Source organism: Trifolium pratense, linkage group LG2 (assembly GCF_020283565.1).
Source record: "Trifolium pratense cultivar HEN17-A07 linkage group LG2, ARS_RC_1.1, whole genome shotgun sequence".
Lineage (NCBI taxonomy): Eukaryota > Viridiplantae > Streptophyta > Magnoliopsida > Fabales > Fabaceae > Trifolium > Trifolium pratense.
The window spans coordinates 60,238,806-60,258,492 of record NC_060060.1 but is presented as its reverse complement, the minus strand read 5'-3'; the positions used below and the strand labels follow the sequence as shown (position 1 = coordinate 60,258,492).

Sequence of the window (19,687 nt, the reverse complement as noted above, 5' to 3'; positions counted from 1 at the left end):
GATTGATCCTACGGCTTAAAATATAAGACACAAATAACATTTGTTTGGTTTCTACTTCTTCCCTATCTTCTATTAGAGAAACCACAAACACACCATTTTCTTTATCCTTTTCTTACCTTTAATCAGACATCATTATTTTACACTCAAGATGAATTTTGTTAAACACTCACGGTGAATTTTAAACCCATTTGCTATAACAATGATTTATTTGTACCAAGCTTTTCTTTATCTTCCTCCTCATTTTGCAGAACAAAACTAATTGAAGGAATAACATAATCAACAAATTGAGACAAAATAAAAAGCTACATAATAGGTATGAAATTCTCTCAAGTTTTACTCTCATAGAACAGAGAATGAGACAAAATGAAAAGTGAATGGGGTTGTTTCCATTGAACAAATCTCAACTCTTCTTTTTTTTTTTCAATTGAACAAACTATGTGTTCCATTATACCTAATACAAGATACAACTAATTTGCAGCAATTTTTCAAATACTCCCTACAAGAAAAATGTTTATCATCCATCTACTCTGAATCATTATAATTTGATTTTCCCTCACATGCCCTCAACTCTATAGCAAATGTGTTGTTACTTGATATTGAAGCTTAATAACGGAGAAAAGTGTTGTACTGTTGTTGTATATGATATAAATCTCGAGTTTGATCTTTTTGTTGATTGTGTTTCAAAAGAAAATTTCCAGTTAATTGATTATGTTGTGTTATAGAACATAGTCGATTGCAGAACCAGGAGGAGATAAAAATAAAGAAAAACATATTGAATATTGATGTTCTTTTAGCAACTTCAAGCAGTTTGTGCCATTTCATCCTAGATTTTAATAAGAAATTACCATACACAGGACAGTTGAGTTTGTAAACCATAACTTGATATTTCTTTCACATCTTGATATTTTTACTCAACAAATTGATTTTCAATTATATCTCATTCATGGTTTATCAACTCAGCCACATAATACATTACAAATTCACAATAGCCATGTAAGCATTTCAATGGGAAATTATATTATATTTTATTGACAAATACAAAATTATATTGGTTAAAATCCACAATCTGCATCCCAAATTATTTCAATACATTAATAGTAACTGGCAATGCATGCTTTCAAGCTTAAACGTAACCACAGAGGCTAATAATATGATAAATTAGTGCCATCCAAAATCGCCCAGAGTTTAACGAAGCTAAATGGGTTCACAAACGGAATTGGATGACATAAATAATCACACCAGGTTCCTATTTCTCCCACAAATAATCACACCAGGTTCCTATATCTCCCACATTGATCTATTTCCTCGAATGACTAGCGGTACAATAGGCAAACAAGCATTGCTACTGACGAGAATAATCGCGGAGCAACCTCACCTCACTCTTCAGAAAAGCAGGAAGTGCAAAAGCAGCCGAATGTATCTGTATAAGAAAAGTTCATAATTCGTAAGATCTTTCGTGCATGTAGAGATACTCCATCTTCTGAAATTCACGCTTAAAGGACTAATATTTTGTTGCGGAATTTGAACCAATAAATAAATTTAAATAAGTGAATATAATATATGGACCATATACTTTACCTCTGAGTTATAGAACCTAAGTTTCCTTCCACGCTTATCAGCACCTTCTAACTTTTCAATAGGATTGATGGGGTTCACAAAATCAACGTGCGGCCCCTCTGTTGAGCATAGAAGAAATCCTATCACACCACTACATGCCAAGAAAAGGGATAGGATAAGCAACATGAAATTACCAAAATTATCAAAATAAACTGAAATGACAATCATGTTTTGCAATTGTCAGAGAACCGATTAGTTGTTATAGCTACACAGTTCCAAAATACCCAAACTTTGAATTGAAGTGTACACTAATGGCATTTTCAACGTGACAGGACCCAAAAAGGCTAGGATTAACTTGCCTGAATTTTAACTTCTTTATATACAAATTTGTAACATTTTCAACAAGTGGAAAAGGAAAGGTTCATGATTCCTAATAATTTTTCCACTAACACACCAGTCATAATCATATACTTTATGGGACCGACGATTATAGTAGGTCCATCAGTGGGAACCACTTTATTATAAGGTGTAATTGTCCAACTGTAAGAAAAATTACCCTTACTCTTGAGCATGTGAAAATGGATGACTTGGAAAATATATAAAATTTAAAAGTTAAATCAGGAACTTCAAAGTAGAACCAACCAAATATTAGTTAACCGGAAAATTGAGGTGAAAATTTATTTTGTTCAGTGAATTGGTTTTAATTAAAAATGAGTTGAATATAAAGTGGTTTGTTTGGATGAATTCACGTAAAAATGATTTTTATGAATTGATGTTGTTTAGATATTTTAGATCAAAATTGTCTTCGAGTGTGTAATTTACAAAAAAAAAAAAAAAAAAAAAAACAGTTTTCCCGTGTATATAAAACATTGTAGAAGTTAGAATTGACTCTACTTCAACGTGAAAACTACAAATAGTAACTTCAACTTAGAATTGATCCTCAATATAAAAACCATGTTTCACCATTGTAAACTATACCTTGGATATGTTGGAACACTTGTCCATGCATAATGAACAGAACCTTTAAATGTTTGCAGACAAATGGAGATCATGTCTTGAATAAGGTGTGTATGAAGCCACATACTTTCTGCCATATTACAAAGAACTCCGCCAGGTCTTAATGCCTTAGATATAGTCTCAAAAAATGGTTTCTCTACAAGTTCCTGGGCAGGACCTAAATTACAAAAGTGATCTTGTGAGCTGTTGATAAAAATAACCAACAAAGGAAGAATCTTATTATGTTTAACACCACATGAAAATAGCAAGCTGCGAATCAATCTCAGTTTAGCATATAATTCAATGCAAATATTTTAGGAACAAAAGTTCAGAGAAAATCATAAGAAAATGAAGCTTTTTTATAAAATTAAAATTATATTTCCATGAATGTACACATAGATAGTTAATCATTATACCAGACAACAAAACAATATAAAAGAAATTAAGCTTTTCAATAAAATTCAAATAAAAAAATTGTATATGATGCAAAATGTCAATCATACCAGCCAATGAAACAATCTAAAGTCATCACTGAAATTTTCTCATAAATGAAGGCTAAATACAAGTACAAAACAGCCCCAATATGTAACAGTGTTGTTAGAATATTAGAAGATATCTTATAATACCTTTATATTGTATTACAGTATCTTAGTTTATATCATAGGATTAGTTCATAATTTTAGAGTATCTTAGATTATCTCTTAGGATTGGAAATGTTACTTAGATATTATTATGATTTGTTTTCTGATTTGTATATTTATTTAGAATTAGGAGTCTTGTTTCCCTATAAGTAAGGATTAGTATTTAGTCTTTTGCATCCAATTACTATCAATGATATTCAAGCTTTTATCATGTCTGTCCTCTTTTTATATGAAACCCACAAAACAAGTGTGGCAGACTGAGATACAAGACTTCAGTTCAGGTCAACGATCTTGTTAAACAATTTCCAAACTGGTGAGAAAATTTTATAGCTCCTCCTCAAAACACTACTTTTCTCATTTCGAAATAACATATGCTCTGTACAGTGCTAATTCGAATAATATGCATTCTTTACTGAATATATTGGAAAAACCAATTAGAATTGAAATGACTCACCCACAGGATCTGAGGAATCGACAATTACTGCGTCATACCTCCCCTCGGGAGCACGTCTAAGAAATTCAATAGCTGCAAAAAAATGGGTGGGAAAAATATCAAGTGAAAAATCTTACATAACCTAAACAGTTTGCAATCATTAAATATAAAGCCACAGTTGGAAACATAACAAACTTTAAATGATACTATCGTCATAGACATACCATCACCAACATGCAAGTGTACACGAGGATCATCAAACCCAACAGCTAACTCTGGGAAAAATTTCCTAGAAACCTACAAATAACCATTGCAATAAGTTCATTTCATTATTGAAATGAGATATATTAAAATAAGCCATAACTTACATCAATAACCATCTTATCTATCTCACAAATATCAATATGCTCCACAGAGCTGTGGCGGGATATTTCCCTCAGAACCCCACCATCTCCACCACCAACAACTAAAACCTGAATTAACAACATAAAAAACATTTAGTTGATAATGAAAACAGTGACAGGAAAAGGAATTATAAAATGAATTGAATTTAATTCAATCCTTTCAAATTTTAGTCAGTCTCAAATGCAATGGAGCCACAACAAACACATTGTCAAGATGATACAAATATTAAAGAATAGAACAGGAAGATGCAACTGTGAAATATCAAAGGAAGTACATAGTTCTGAAATAACATGTTCCCTGGTGATATGGAGAACTATATTTTAAAATTGAAACCAACAGTACTTCAAAATTATGTTCAACATACGGAGACACAATATAAGTTGAGACCCAATACAGTGAATGTGATGATCAGATCAAAAGACTTTACCGTTTTGGGGGACGGAATGGAACAGAGGGGAAGATGAGCTATCATCTCCTGGTAAGCACATTCATCCTTCTCAGTCAACTGAACAATCCCATCAAGTACAAGAACTTTCCCATAAGTTAATGACTGTAAAAAGAAGATAAGTGTTAATCATTTCTCACTTATAGGTAGAATCAAAGAGAACGGTATAGGAAGATGCCAAACCTCAAAAACCAAGACCTCTTGGTACTCTGACTTTTCCTTGTACAATATTTTTTCTACCTTGATTGAATGAGCTTCTCCTGATGATAGACACGCATCAAAACCATCAGCAGTCGTCATATACAAACACACAAAAATCACATACTCGGCAATAAAATGTGAGAGCAGGATTAACAAATGGATGTTTCTCTAAAAGGATTAACAAAGAATTCTATAATGCGTTATATCAATCATTTAGTTTATCCTTCTCAGCCAAAAGTTATTTTCAATGACACAAGAATTTTTACAATACACAAAAAAAACCATTAAAAAAATTAAGAATACAATCGTCCTTTAATTGCAATTTGTAAGGTTTGCAATTTCAGTTATCAAACATCAGAAGGAAGAAAAACACTGACTCCGATCTCACAAGGCAATAATACACGAAGCATAATTAACTGCATGTGCATGAATAACAGTTACCTGGCCACATTGGGTTGTTGAAATAAACAACTTCCCCAGATTTCCCTGTAAAAAGAAGATGCCACACAAAGAAACAATAAATTGTTGTGAGTAGAATGGAAGTGGGGGCAAATCTAGAGGAATACGAATTTAAATAGCTGATAATGACCGGAGCGAGTTTGAGATGCTGAGAACCACCCAGAAACAACGGTAGAGTGACAATTTGCCTCCAACTCAGGGGCTGAAGCCATGGCTTTCAAACAGCATGAAGGAATATCCTTCTCTAAACCATTACTCTTATTCTCCTTCCCATCCATAGTCTTCTGGCATTCCAAACCTCTTTCTACGGCGTCTCCCATAAATGACCCTTTTCTTCACTGGCTCCAGTCTCTGTATAATAAATACACCAGTTGTCACACAACGAATTAAACAATGATATATATAAGACAACAAAGAACAAAAAAAATAAAATACATCTCACTTAAACTTAGAAAACAAAAACAATATCAATACTCACAAAACCAAATAGCAGAGCAGAGAGTAAAGGGAAGAAAACAACAACACCCAAACAAAATCAGTTTCAGAAACCAAGCAAAGGTATCTCTGTTTACAAAATCATAAACCTAGTGTAGCAAAGCTTAAAAGAATTGCATTTCTTCTCTTTTTTTTTTTTTATTATTTAGTTTTATAAATTAAAGTTTTTTGTTTTGTCCACTGACAAAGAGTACGGAACGCATAGTTTTGTAAAAAATCAAGTAATTGAGCTCAAGTGTTTCGACAGAACCACCTGAGTTTGATTCCTGGGAGGAACTATTTTTGGCCGGGTTTTACTTACCTTGAGGCCGAACTCCAGATTACCAGGGTAAAGAAGTTAGAAGAAAACAAGGCAACAATAAAGGGGGGCAAAGGATTACAATTGTATACTTAATTAATTAATATCTAATAAATTAATTATTATTAATTAATAATATAAAAGCTGAAGTGAGTCTGCAGCATGCATGATATAAGTTTCTATTAAGTCATTAACAATAAGAAATTATGGCAATTGCAGCATGGATCATTCATTCATTCATTCTGTCTAGTTAGCTATGAATGAATAAAATCATCATCATCAGCTAAAATAATAAGTTGATTAAAGAAACAAAACAGGTTAATTTTGTTAATTTTTTGTAATTTTGTAACAATAATAATAAGATAAGTGAATAAACAAATAACAAGGTTGGGGTAGAAGAATATGATATTAACGAAATCAGAAAAGGTTGAACATGTGATGTGAGTAATAATAAAGTAGTAATAATATAGTGAATTCAGCATCGAAAACCACAATTTGATACGCGTGTTTTAGCACGCTAGGGTTTAGGATATGGAAAAGAAAGAAGAAGAAGAAGAAGAAGAAGAAGAAGAAGAGAAGAGTAGTGAGAAGGATTGCCTGTCCGGTATGAATATCGTCGGTGAGAGTGTTGAAGACTGTACTCTCTCTCTCTCTCACAGTCGGAGAAGGACTCGCCGGAAGATAGATAAACGACAGATAACTCTCTCTCTCTCTCACTCTCTCTATCTATAATCTATCAATCGAACTTCTTTATCTTTCTCTCTCTCTCTCTCTCTCTGTGTCTCTGTCCCTTTGCTTTGCTTGTTTGAGAGAAAAAATGGAGTCTCTATATGCATCAATTTATAACATTTTTATTCCACACTATCTCTCTCTATCTCTCCACATGACTGAAAATAATATTAAATTAAGTTTTTTTTTTTTTAACTACATATTTCGTCTCTTATGTTTATTTTAGGTTTTAATTTGGTCTTTTATATTTAAAAAATATCAATTTAGTCTTTATGTTTCCACCATTTGCATAAGTCAGTCATTTTCGTCAGTTTTGTCACATGTGGCAGACGGTTTGCCTATGTGGTTAGACACGTGGACATTTGGACACGTGTACCGTTCAAACGGTGTTAATGAAAAAACTGACGAAAATGACTAACTAATACAAATAGTGGAAACGTAGAGACTAAATTGATACTTTTTAAACGTAAGGGACCAAATTGAAATATAAAATAAACGTAAGGGACGAAATATATAATTAAATTTATTTTTTTTATAAGCAAACAAATTAAATTAAGGGTTTGATGTAGTTGATCAAAAAAAATTAATAAACTATAACTGCTAATATCCATCAGGTCGGTCCTAAATTCGAGTCTCATTAGCAACTTTTGTAAACAAAAAAAAAATTGTCATTAATATCAAATTTTATTTTTATTTATTTTAAAGGGTTTAATAGAGAAACTTATAAATACCAGAAAAATGACTAATTTGAATTGATTTACTTTTAGCTTACGCAGATAAATACTTCCTTCATCCCTATTTATAAGAGCTAACTTGACAAGACACAGGTTTTAAGAAAATTAGTTTTAGCATTAAATTAGTTGAAAAATTATATTGATTTTTCATATTTACCCTTAATACTGACTTTCCTATAATTAATAGAGTCCGCTTACAAAAAAGAATTAAATGTTATTCAAAAAAATAAGTAAAGTAAATAAGGGTAATTTTGGAAAGAAATAATCAATGTTATTGATAATTGAAAAATGGTCTTATAAAAAGGAACAATTTTTTTGTCAAGCTAGCTCTTAGGAACGGAGGCAGTAAGTTTTTAGGTTAATTCGTAAATTTTTAAAAATTGTATTTTTATAAACCATTTTTCATAAAGGCTTAACTACACATTTGGTCCCTTACATTTATTTTAGGTTTTAATTTGGTCCCTTACGTTTAAAAAGTATCAATTTGGTCCCTTACGTTTATTTTAGGTTTCAAGTTAGTCCTTTCTGTTAGTTTTGTCACTAACACCGTTTGAACAGTACACCTGTCAGCGTGTCAAAGTGTCACGTGTCAGTCCACGTATGCAAATTGACTGCCACATGTGACAAAATTGACGGAAAGGACTAACTTGAAACCTAAAATAAACGTAAGAGACCAAATTGAAACCTAAAATAAACGCAAGGGACCAAATGTATAGTTAAGTCTTTCATAAACTATGGGCTCGTTTGGATTAGCTTATTTTTTAGCTTATGCAATATAAATTAGATTTTATGCTATTTTATAAGTTTACACTAGTAAAAATTGTATTTTTATAAGTTATTTTATCTTAAACTACATTGACAAACTTGTAATAATACATAAAAATTGCATAAGCTAAAAAATAAGCTAATTCAAACAGGTCCTATATTGACAAACTTATAATAGGACATAAAAAAAACTATTTATTTGCATAAATAAATTAATTTGTATAATCTTAAAAAATTAACTAATTCAAATTGGGCCAAAATATTGCATGACTAATCTGACAATTTTTATCATGATTTTTTAAACAAGTTTCATAGTAAAGTCGCCCTCCCCAAAAATTTAGAGTCCTCGTTTTTTAAATAGAGTTTGTTTGGTATTAGTGAAATCAGTCTCTCAAATAAGTACTCTCTCCGTCCTAAAATATAAATAAAAATGAGTCAAACAAATTTAATATATTTAGTTAAAGATTTGGATCAAATACATTCACTTTTGTTGATGACTTTTTGCTTATATTAGGTATCAAGTCCTACAATGAAGGGTCGTTCACCATGGATGGATGTTGTTGAGAGTTGGAATCGAATATATATTCTATCTTGGGATACTTTTGGAATATGACTACCCTAACGTGAGAAAGTCGCTTTAGAGAGTAAGATGGACATTATGGTTCATTTATTGACAAATCAAATATGAATTGCAACGAAATAGATCCTCTAATGACTTTTGGTTAAGTCGTATATTTCATTTTGATAAACCACAAAGATAGAGAAGAAGTAAAAAAAAGTGTTCTGACAAATAGAGAGAGAGGAGGGGAGAGAGAGAACAAAAAAATGGTTGAGATTAGTACATGGCATAAAAAGCATTAGAAAATAAATTTGAGAGATCTAAATATACAATGTAATTATATCATAACAAATTATGTGTTTCTTTAAATAACAACTCTTATGTTTTTTTACTTTAATTATACTTTAATAATTGCTCTCGATGAGAGCCGACTAATTTTATCTTAATCTATGTTAATATTTCATCATCAATTATCTATCACATATGTGAAATGAGGTGAATTCGATTACTCGAATAATGTATTCTTTTAACTAGGTATTTTATTTTTCATACAACATCAATTACATTTCTTAATACATGTAAAAATGTCAAGTAACATATACTTGTGGTACGGAGGGAATATCATTGGTATATTAAATTTTAAATATTTTAGTAAAAAAAAAGTAATTACTAGCATTACTTTTTTGAGATTAAAAAAAAAAAAAACTTTGCTTTTTTGAGAAAGCAAAAAGAAAAGATGACTTCTAACGTTAGTGCTTTAAAAGGTATTGACCTTACGGATCGCCACATGTTAAAGTTGCGGTGGTAGTCTTCATCGTAATAATCAATCAATAATCCTAGTGCTTTATTGCTCTCGATTCGGTCGTGATTGATGTTTGATTTAATAGACAAAAATTATGATTTGAACTTCCACAACTATGATCGGAGGAAGCTGAAATAACTTAATATTAGAATCAACCTTCAAATTAGATTAAACGGTCTAGTGACTCGAATACTGATGGCGGAAAAAAAATTAATACTTGTACCATAAGGGAATGATATACGTGCTATGTGAAGTTGCTTTTCTTTTAAGCTTTTTCTTTTTATGGGTATCTTCTCCAAATAAAAGTTGTCGACAACTTCATTTGTTTTTTTTATTAAATTTAAGAGTTAAATATATTTTTAGTCTTTTTAAATATATTAAATTTTATTTTTTTATTTATTTAAAAAAAATCAAATTTTGGTTCTCTAAATTTTCGTTCTTTTAATTTTGGTTCTTGCTTTTTTAAAAGTTCGCGTATCATGTTCTAAATTATTTTATTTTTTATAAAACATATTAAAACATTAAAATATCATTAGTTTGATTATTTAACTATTGTTTTTAGTTTAACAATTTAATGTTTATTTTGAAGTTATAGATAAACTTCTATTGCCACGTAGATGTGCTCTAACGGAAACAACAATCATGGTACAGTTGCATAATATTTGAAACTTAATGATGAAATTCTTGTTGGAGATGCTCTAACACAAATAAATCTAGTTGATTTTTATAGAACTTATGTAAGATATAGAACAAGTTTTGGGTAATCGAACTACAAATGTCTAACATGTCGAGAATTATAGGCCTTTCGAGAACAAGTTTTAAATATACTTGTATCCTTTTGGACATTTTACAACTTACAATTTTTTGTTATATGTTCTTGTAGATCGGAGGGACATTTATTTGGGTCTTGCTCTATTGCACGAAAGTTGTGGCACAAAGTTTTTGGGTGGTTCGATTTTCCATTTGGTTGTTAACAACGACCTGTTTAGGTTGTTGGTAATGTTTTGTTTCGTAAACAGTGGAGGGAAGTGTCTTAATGGCCTATTTGAAGCTAGGAAGTACCGACATTCCTCAGATTAGGCATGTTTGTGTCCGACACGTGTCGGTATCCGTGTCCGACACCGACACTTATGATTATACTAAATTATGTCATTTTCTCAAATTTTTATTGGTGTCGACGTGTCAGTGTCCGTGTCGTGTCCGGTATTCGTGTCTGTGTATGTGTCCGTGCTTGGAAGGAATTAAAATAGTGTCTTGTAAATGGCTTGTAGGGAAAAACAAAGGTGGAACTAGTATTTATTATGAATGGAATGTTCACCTAATAGATTTGCTTTATTTTATTTTATTTTATGTTTGGATGAAGTACTCTTTATACTTAATCCCAAAGTGTAGATATAGTACCATTTTTACTTCTTTCTCCAATCAATATATTCATTTTTGCTGTTAAAAAAATGTTATTTTAGATGCACAGATTAATGATCGAACTCTCCACATGCTTAAAGGACTACTATATTTTTTTTAATCATGACGCAATTATTTTGGTATGTATTGGCTTTACTTTGTTTTCCATTATAAAATTAGTAATTTTTTTTAGTTTAGTGACTAGAAATTCAACCTTAAATGTGAATAAATGGAATGTCTGAAGTTTGAACTCCAAATTCTGCATAATACCAACTGACCTAAGCTCACGTGAACAAAATTAGTAAGTTATATTCTTGTATTCAAAAAATTATAATCTCGATATAAATTCATGTACCTTAAATTTTAAATTATTAAATAGTAAATTAATTTAGATACACGTTTTTTTTTTTACAATAAAGCTGATGAGAATCTTCTTAATTTGATTGAATTTATATCGAATTTTTTACAATACATCTGTTCTGGTAAAAAACAAGGGGGGTTTGTATTATTGATCAAATGGTGTGAATACACTCAGTTCAATCCCAACAACCCTGGGAGTTTAATAAGTCAGAATTCCTCCTTTTACAAATGAGAGTATGGAGCTATTTATAGAGCTTCCAGTCTTCTTCTCCAAGCAAGGGTTCCTAAAAATCCGGTCCTTAGCATCTTCTTCGGTGGTGTGGCGTGAAAATAGGGATGAGAATCTTGGTCTCCAAGCTATGGCAGTTGCGAGAAGTTTAATTCTTCCTTCTTAAGTTAGCGGTTGATGCAAGGAAGGAGAAGATATTTTCAGTAACGCAGAATCCAATCCTTTTTTGGCGTTGTCTTAGAATTGATGGTCGCGCCCTAGCTTCTAATCGCCTGTTTTGTGTTTTACCTGCTTTGGGCTTATCATCCTTTTTACTCTAATTGGGCTTATTGGATATTTTCTTAAGCCCATTGCCCAGTCCACAGCCCCCCAAGCACGAAGTCCAAAGGGGTGAAGTGCTTGAGTATGATTCGAATTTTCCCTCTAAAATTTGTAGCGCGGGAACGGTTTCATCACGTTTTTCCCCACTTTCTGATGCACGATCTCGCTCTCCTATGCCGTATCTATCAACCATTTCTTCATTTACTGATGACACGATCAGATATTTCCTCTATAAAATGGATCACTCGACGATAGGATCCGCTCATCACCTTTTCACCTGCTTACCTAACAGTTTTCTTTCTTACAGTATGTCTCCCAAAAATCCTCCCTTTGAATGTGGTCAATCCCCTGCTTCCCCCGTCATCAAGCGGCTCCGCCGTATGTTGACCCTGAGTACGGAGGACTTAATGGACGATTTTGGTGAATTCTCGGAATTTGTCAAAGAGCTTAATGACTATTGCTGGAGGCTGTCCAAGGAAGAGAAGCGTTTTCTAGACAGTGTGCTGCGTCTAGAGAAGGAGTTAAAGGATAGTGCATCCTTCGTGATTGCTGTGGAGAATGTCAAAGAATGCCACGCCGAAGTTGTCGAAGCTGTCGACAGTCAGATAGAGATCACGAAAGAAACCATGGGTGTGCAGGAGGAGATCTTAGGGATATGCTTCAACGAGGAGCGGAGAGTGGACGATCGTTTGGCGCTGCTGAACAAGGAGATGAAGCCGCTTGTGAAGAGAAAAAGGGCTCTTCAAGGCGAAATCAGGGACGATGTCACTAAGCTGATTTCTAGGCGTCACTCCCTGGTGGACCTATTGGACAAGCAGAACGAACTGAGGGAGGATTTGAAGCCTATTGAAGAAAACATGGTGAAGGCGAAAAGGGTGAAACGAGCGTTGGAGGAGATGCATCGTATCGCCGTCGCCGATGCCAGTGAATTGGGGGGTTCCACCATGCCATGAAGTTCCTGCTCGCCAACTTTTTCCTTTACGCTTTTTTCTTTGCATGTTTGTAATTTTCTTTTGCATTTAGGACATTCCTTGTTTGTTCTTCATACTTTTTGCTTTCGTTGTATTTCCCTTAAGTAATTTGAATTTCAATCTTTCCTTTTCCGTTATACGCTGTTTTCTATTTCTGCTAGTATCGCCCTCCTCTAAAATCTCCATTAACTTAAATGGGTCAAACATTGACTTTTTGGAAAGATAAAAATAACGGTTCTCAAGACAGTCAAACCAAAGTAGTTGCGACCGTCCAAGCATTAATTACGACCGTTAATAACGATGTTAGGGTTGGGCAAGATTGGTGTTGAAGTACAAAAGTAAGTATGTTTTTATCGTCTCCACAGGGACTGATGCGATATCGATGCCGTTCAACAATTAATATAATTTCAAGTGAATGGTTTTGAAGATGATTGTTTGTGAAAGTTCGAGAAAATATGAAAGTAGTAAAGATGATTAATTTGACAGAGAGATTAAATTGCTGGGATTAGATTTCAATCACTCATTCATACATATTCCCCTAATCAGCTACACAGGTTCTAGTCATCTATCAATATTATCACGTATCGCTCGTCGAACGTTTCCGTGTCCAGATAACATCGAGATATCTATTGCATCTATTAACATCCGATGTCTCGGGTCATCAATCAATACAATAGCATTAAGATTCGATACTCTAAGTGAATATTAAACCTAAATCTATGTCTAGAATTTAGAGTTCAATAGATATTATCCTAGTTCTTAGATTCAAAAGGTATATGTCTATAACAATTCAAATCAGAGATTAAAACAATGAAAACAAAGATAACATCAATATTGAGAGACAACTAAAACCATATATAAAACCATGATCAATAGAAACACATACTAATAGAGTAATTTACACCTAATCCCAACAAAAGTGTCTTTAACTACTCATTATCATGATAGTTTACACAAATGAGAAGAAAATAGATGAAATAACAACACCGGTTGATTTCTCGAACAGTTGGTGTGCATCCAACTCGTTTCCTCCGTCGTTCTATGCTCACTCTCTGTCTTTCCCCTCTGTTTTTAACTCTCTGTTCTCTCGTGTGTATGAGAGTGTAAGAATGAATGAATGACCACTGATTGCTTTTTATAGGCTTTTTCTAATATATCACTTAAGTATGCAATTCCTTTAGTATTAAGAAAGCAAAACGGTGGTGTCTGCAACTTAACTCTCTGCTCCTCTTTTCCAATTGGACCGCATTGTTTCCTTTTTCTTTTTAAGCCTACTTGTAATTGTATCCTTGCACTTCTTTTTTGATCTATTAACACATAAATAAACATTAATCATAATATAATAATATGTATCTTATATAATTAATATATAATAGCTAAAACCTACAAAAGTAAGGGAAAATATGTGAAAATAGTTAAAATACTAATTTGCTAGTAAATACTAATATTTACAAATAGTTGAGGGTTTTACATCAAATGACTTATAAAATAAGTCAATAAGTGCTTAAAATGTATAGGTAAAATCACTGAAATTTAGCACTTATCAACTCTCCCCAACTTAGGACTTTGTTTGTCCTCAAACAAAAGGTAATATCAAAATATAGACAAGCTCAAAATTTGCAATCTCAAGAGTGGGTTTGTAATCAATCAAAGTTTGAAAATCTTCTTCTTCTAGCATGAGTAAAGCAATGCCAACTAAAGACTAATCCTTAAAATATTCAAAGAAACAAAGCATGATCATGAAGTGATTGCTACGCCTAAGCAAAATTCTCAACATTCTTATCAAACAATTAAGATTCAAGTGTTATCACAAATTTCTCACAAATATATCACTCAAGGGCAAGTGTTTCACTCAATCCAAGCAATGTGCATGCAACAATTCAATTCAAACATTCATCCAAGCAATATAACAAAACATGCTATCAGTCGTGGATCACTAAGGACTTCATAAAGCTTGTAACGGGGCTGGGCTACAAAAAGTCATTGTTTTTCTATGGATTCAAAAAGCCTCAAGGATAAGAGAGCACAAAACCAGCATAATTTCATCTCATGATTCATTCACTCCCTTTCACTTTCCCCTTTTTCTTTTCTGGTGATTCTTTTGTTCTGACACTTCTTCAGAAAACTTATTTTCTTTTCTCATTTTTTTTTTTTTGAATTTCAATTGTGTCATACAACTATTTTTCAATTTTTTTTTTTTTTTTTTTTTTTATATTTTCAATCACCAATTCACTACTTTTTCAAACCAATTTATTTATTTTACTTTCAACCTACTTCTCCCCAACTTGAATCTTGACATAACCCTTAATGAAATACAATTGCTCTCCTATCCTAAGACAAGGGTAGAGTAGTTGTTTTTCTATTCTTTTGGTTTCAGGGTTTATAAAACAAACAATTTTCAAAATTTAAGGCTCAAATGGGGACACAAAAGATCACTATCTCACAAGGTAGGTTAAATTTGGCCAAGTAGTTATCACTCAAAAAGAAACAAGGCCTTGATCATATCCACAACATCAAACATATTAATGACAACAAGATTAAGTTAAAATCAAATGAGCATACACAATTGCCGGCTCTCAAATATTTATGTAAACAATGGAAAGTTCACACATTCTCACCCGGCTAGATTGGATAACACAAGCTTCAATCATGTTCAACAAAAATAATGAGAATCATCTTAGGACAAACAACACAATTCAAGAACATGTTAAGTTCCTAAGCATATTTCAAACATTAATCAAAAGTTGACATAAAGCTCTACAAATCAAAATTATCATGTTTGCTCATTGGTTTACCACAAACCTGTCTTTCGGATCTTCAAAAAAAAACATGTGAGCTTGTTTTCAAAAAGTATTCACAATATTCACAATAGTAACTACTTACTAATATAATATAAATTACCAAATGTCATTTAATTCAACAAAAAAATAAAAAATAAAAAAATAAAAAAAACCAAGTACCACATGTTCAGAGTACATATTCAAAATTTCACAAACATCATGAATCTAACATATTCAAAATTAGTCAACTGAAATTAAAGACTGAATTAATAATAATAAAAACTGTAAAAGTTCACTGGGATTGGCGTGCTTTAAGCTCCATGCTCTCCTCCATCTTGCTCATTATTATCTCCAACTTCAACATCATTTTGATGAGCTGCCCCCTCCAGTACATGTGGACTGACCCCAGGCCATTTAACAAATGCAGCAAAGATCTCAAGTGTAGGCCGAGCAAAAGGAATTGGTGTGCCTTGCTGCATATGCATAATCATGAATGCACTATGAAATGACATTATTCAGCTTCAATGGAACAATAACTCACTGACCTCAAAAGTAACTAGAAGCATTCATGATAGTGTCCATCACAATTAAAATGAGCTAGCAACCTCAAATCTATCAGTAGCAATTTTTCTAAGTAATCAACATTTAGACTCACAAGATTCTAACCACAAATTCAACATGTCAATACCAAGCCACAGTTCTAACTACTTATAAGTTCAAATTCATGTGACAAGAGAGAGTACTGCCCCTTAGTTCCAACAAAGCACAAAAGTAATATGAGTTTCAATAAATGATTAGAACTAAGAATCTTATAGAAACATCATTAAGAGGACTCATATGCAATCCAAAGTTGAACATATTAACAAGGTAAGCTTTTAAGAATAGCAGGGCAGCAACAAAAACATAATCAACATTCAATCTAAGAGAAAACAGTCCTTGACATAAGTCCATAATTTAAAAGGTATCATCTACTTCTCACTAGTCATGCTTCAATTTAAGTAAAACAATTCTAGCATTCAGCAAGGACAATTCAAAGCAAAGGGTATGCAGTAAAACTGTGCAAAGATAGCATATCAGCCTTATGTTAGGAGAAAAAGGTCCACAGAGTTTACCATGTTGAGCTTGAGAGTTTCCAAACACAGGAGTCAATTGTGGTTAAATGAAAACTAAAAAAATAAAATAAAAAATTAAGACATGCACAAGCTAGATATTTGATCTTTCAAAACAAGTTTCACTAACCACAGTAGCATAACCTGAATTTATATGATATTGAACACAAAATAGTCATGATGGTTCAACTTTGGCTCATTTAAAACCTTTCAAAACATGCCTAAATATACTAAATTTATAAATTGCAAAAATTAAATAGTAATGATAGAAAATTGGGTTGCCTCCCAACAAGCGCTTCTTTAACGTCACTAGCTTGACGCCTTTTTGGTTAGGGTGGCCAAAATGAGACGGAAAGCACATCATCCGTCTTTTTCCTTCGGTTATGGAGGAACTCCATGAATTTTAGATATAAATGTTGCGGAGTCCATATCCTCCCTAATTCTTTTTTATTAAACAAGGCACAAATTTCATCTATGACTCGATCAACCTTCGCCTTGTTTTCCATCTCCTTCTTTTGTTCACATGATTCTTCCTTGCTAAATAATCCTTCATTTTCCTCCGCAACCATCATCACTTGTTCCTTATCAACAGTGTTAGCTTCCACCGTACATGGCAATTCTTGAGGAAGTTCAACTTCATGCGGTGTATCTATTTCTTTCACTATTTTCTTTACACCACATCCTTCGAACATTCTTTCCTCCTCATTGTTTTCAACACCTTCCACACTCTCTTCACTTTCCTCATTTAGAATATTATCTTTCTCGTCAGGAGTGGTTTGTGTGTTGGTTTGAAATGTTCCTCCTTGGTTATTGTTATTGGCTAACTGTTTAGCCAACTGAACAAGCTGATTTTCCAAATTTTTGGCCCGTGCAAGACTGTTTTTCAGATATTGTTGGTGTTGGTCTTGCCACTGTTGGTTTTGTTGCTGCTGCATTTCCATGAATTTAATCATGGTCTCCTCCAATCTAGCCTCTGAAGTTTGCCCATAATTATAAGGAGGAAACTGTTGATATGATTCATACTCACCCGGAGTATAGAAGTTGTAATAACCACGATCAGTCATGGTTTAACTTTTAATGGGAAATCTGAAAAAGGATTTAACAAACAAGAAAAACAATTTTTTTTTGTCTAGCAAAGAAGGATTAGTACAAGAAAAACTATACAATATAAACAAATATACACAAATACTTAAAAGAATATAAATTGTTGCAATGCTCCAATATCTAAACGTCAATCCCCGGCAACGGCGCCATTTTGTTGAAGTACAAAAGTAAGTATGTTTTTATCGTCTCCACAGGGACTGATGCGATATCGATGCCGTTCAACAATTAATATAATTTCAAGTGAATGGTTTTGAAGATGATTGTTTGTGAAAGTTCGAGAAAATATGAAAGTAGTAAAGATGATTAATTTGACAGAGAGATTAAATTGCTGGGATTAGATTTCAATCACTCATTCATACATATTCCCCTAATCAGCTACACAGGTTCTAGTCATCTATCAATATTATCACGTATCGCTCGTCGAACGTTTCCGTGTCCAGATAACATCGAGATATCTATTGCATCTATTAACATCCGATGTCTCGGGTCATCAATCAATACAATAGCATTAAGATTCGATACTCTAAGTGAATATTAAACCTAAATCTATGTCTAGAATTTAGAGTTCAATAGATATTATCCTAGTTCTTAGATTCAAAAGGTATATGTCTATAACAATTCAAATCAGAGATTAAAACAATGAAAACAAAGATAACATCAATATTGAGAGACAACTAAAACCATATATAAAACCATGATCAATAGAAACACATACTAATAGAGTAATTTACACCTAATCCCAACAAAAGTGTCTTTAACTACTCATTATCATGATAGTTTACACAAATGAGAAGAAAATAGATGAAATAACAACACCGGTTGATTTCTCGAACAGTTGGTGTGCATCCAACTCGTTTCCTCCGTCGTTCTATGCTCACTCTCTGTCTTTCCCCTCTGTTTTTAACTCTCTGTTCTCTCGTGTGTATGAGAGTGTAAGAATGAATGAATGACCACTGATTGCTTTTTATAGGCTTTTTCTAATATATCACTTAAGTATGCAATTCCTTTAGTATTAAGAAAGCAAAACGGTGGTGTCTGCAACTTAACTCTCTGCTCCTCTTTTCCAATTGGACCGCATTGTTTCCTTTTTCTTTTTAAGCCTACTTGTAATTGTATCCTTGCACTTCTTTTTTGATCTATTAACACATAAATAAACATTAATCATAATATAATAATATGTATCTTATATAATTAATATATAATAGCTAAAACCTACAAAAGTAAGGGAAAATATGTGAAAATAGTTAAAATACTAATTTGCTAGTAAATACTAATATTTACAAATAGTTGAGGGTTTTACATCAAATGACTTATAAAATAAGTCAATAAGTGCTTAAAATGTATAGGTAAAATCACTGAAATTTAGCACTTATCAATTGGCTATAAATATCAACTGTTATTCTCATCAACTTATTTTGAATCTTTATCATGGAAAATAACAATGCGAAAAAACCTGTTGCCAGAAGTACTCCGCCTCAGCGGAGGAAGAAAAGAGTTGAGGTTTCAACCTCTAACTCCACTCGCTCCCGAAGGTCTAAGGATGTCAAAAAGGTGGAGGTTATCGTTCTTTCCTCGGATACCTCCGATTCTGGTAGTGGTGATGAGGACTACGTTTCGTTTCTGGAGACCTATGTTCCTCCTGAGCTTCGTGCTTCCTCATCCAGTGAAGAAGGGGGGTCCCGGGTCACCGTGGAATCCAAGATGACTTTCCCTGAGCCTGTGCAAAAGGATTCGGAGTCTGATTGATAGGATTTTAGGATTTCTCCATGTAACCTTGGTTTCTCCTCGTTGTACTTTCCATTTTCTGCTAATAATAAAGATTTTTCTTTCTTGCTTTGAGTAGAATGCATTATTTTATGTCTTGTCTTTCCTTGATTTTTGGCTTTTTCTCGT

The 19,687-nt window shown here is 32.7% G+C and overlaps 2 protein-coding genes across 3 annotated transcripts; both read right to left on the bottom strand.

Annotated features, from left to right (window-relative positions):
* Positions 1–994: 994 nt before the first annotated feature.
* Positions 995–6,752, bottom strand: LOC123909286 (spermine synthase-like). Of its 2 annotated transcripts, XM_045960102.1 has the most exons (11): positions 6,528–6,752; positions 5,268–5,488; positions 5,120–5,164; positions 4,661–4,737; positions 4,460–4,582; positions 3,996–4,100; positions 3,852–3,924; positions 3,649–3,720; positions 2,536–2,731; positions 1,579–1,708; positions 995–1,420 (listed from the first exon to the last, which is right to left on the bottom strand). In XM_045960102.1, the coding sequence occupies exons 2-11, from the start codon at positions 5,455–5,457 to the stop codon at positions 1,343–1,345; spliced, it is 1,089 nt and encodes a 362-aa protein (XP_045816058.1). In that variant the 5' UTR covers positions 5,458–5,488; positions 6,528–6,752; the 3' UTR covers positions 995–1,342. The 2 variants fall into 2 exon arrangements, with proteins under 2 accessions (XP_045816058.1, XP_045816059.1); XM_045960103.1 differs by lacking the exon at positions 6,528–6,752 and having other exon boundaries at positions 5,297–5,436.
* A 6,883-nt stretch (positions 6,753–13,635) lies between these two features.
* Positions 13,636–19,164, bottom strand: LOC123909285. The gene has a single exon (XM_045960101.1). It carries the CDS (start codon positions 17,752–17,754, stop codon positions 17,020–17,022), a length of 735 nt encoding a protein of 244 aa, XP_045816057.1. The 5' UTR covers positions 17,755–19,164; the 3' UTR covers positions 13,636–17,019.
* Between the last annotated feature and the right edge of the window lie 523 nt (positions 19,165–19,687).

What these genes read in the sequence shown, in the direction of transcription:
- LOC123909286 (XM_045960102.1), bottom strand. Translation starts at nt 5,457, where the DNA reads ATGGGAGACGCCGTAGAAAGAGGTTTGGAATGCCAGAAGACTATGGAT. An exon ending in CCATTCCGTCCCCCAAAACG is followed by an intron (nt 4,101 to 4,459) that starts GTAAAGTCTTTT and finishes TTGTTAATTCAG; the next exon opens with GTTTTAGTTGTTGGTGGTGG. An exon ending in TAGATAAGATGGTTATTGAT is followed by an intron (nt 3,925 to 3,995) that starts GTAAGTTATGGC and finishes GGTTATTTGTAG; the next exon opens with GTTTCTAGGAAATTTTTCCC.
- LOC123909285 (XM_045960101.1), bottom strand. Translation starts at nt 17,754, where the DNA reads ATGACTGATCGTGGTTATTACAACTTCTATACTCCGGGTGAGTATGAA.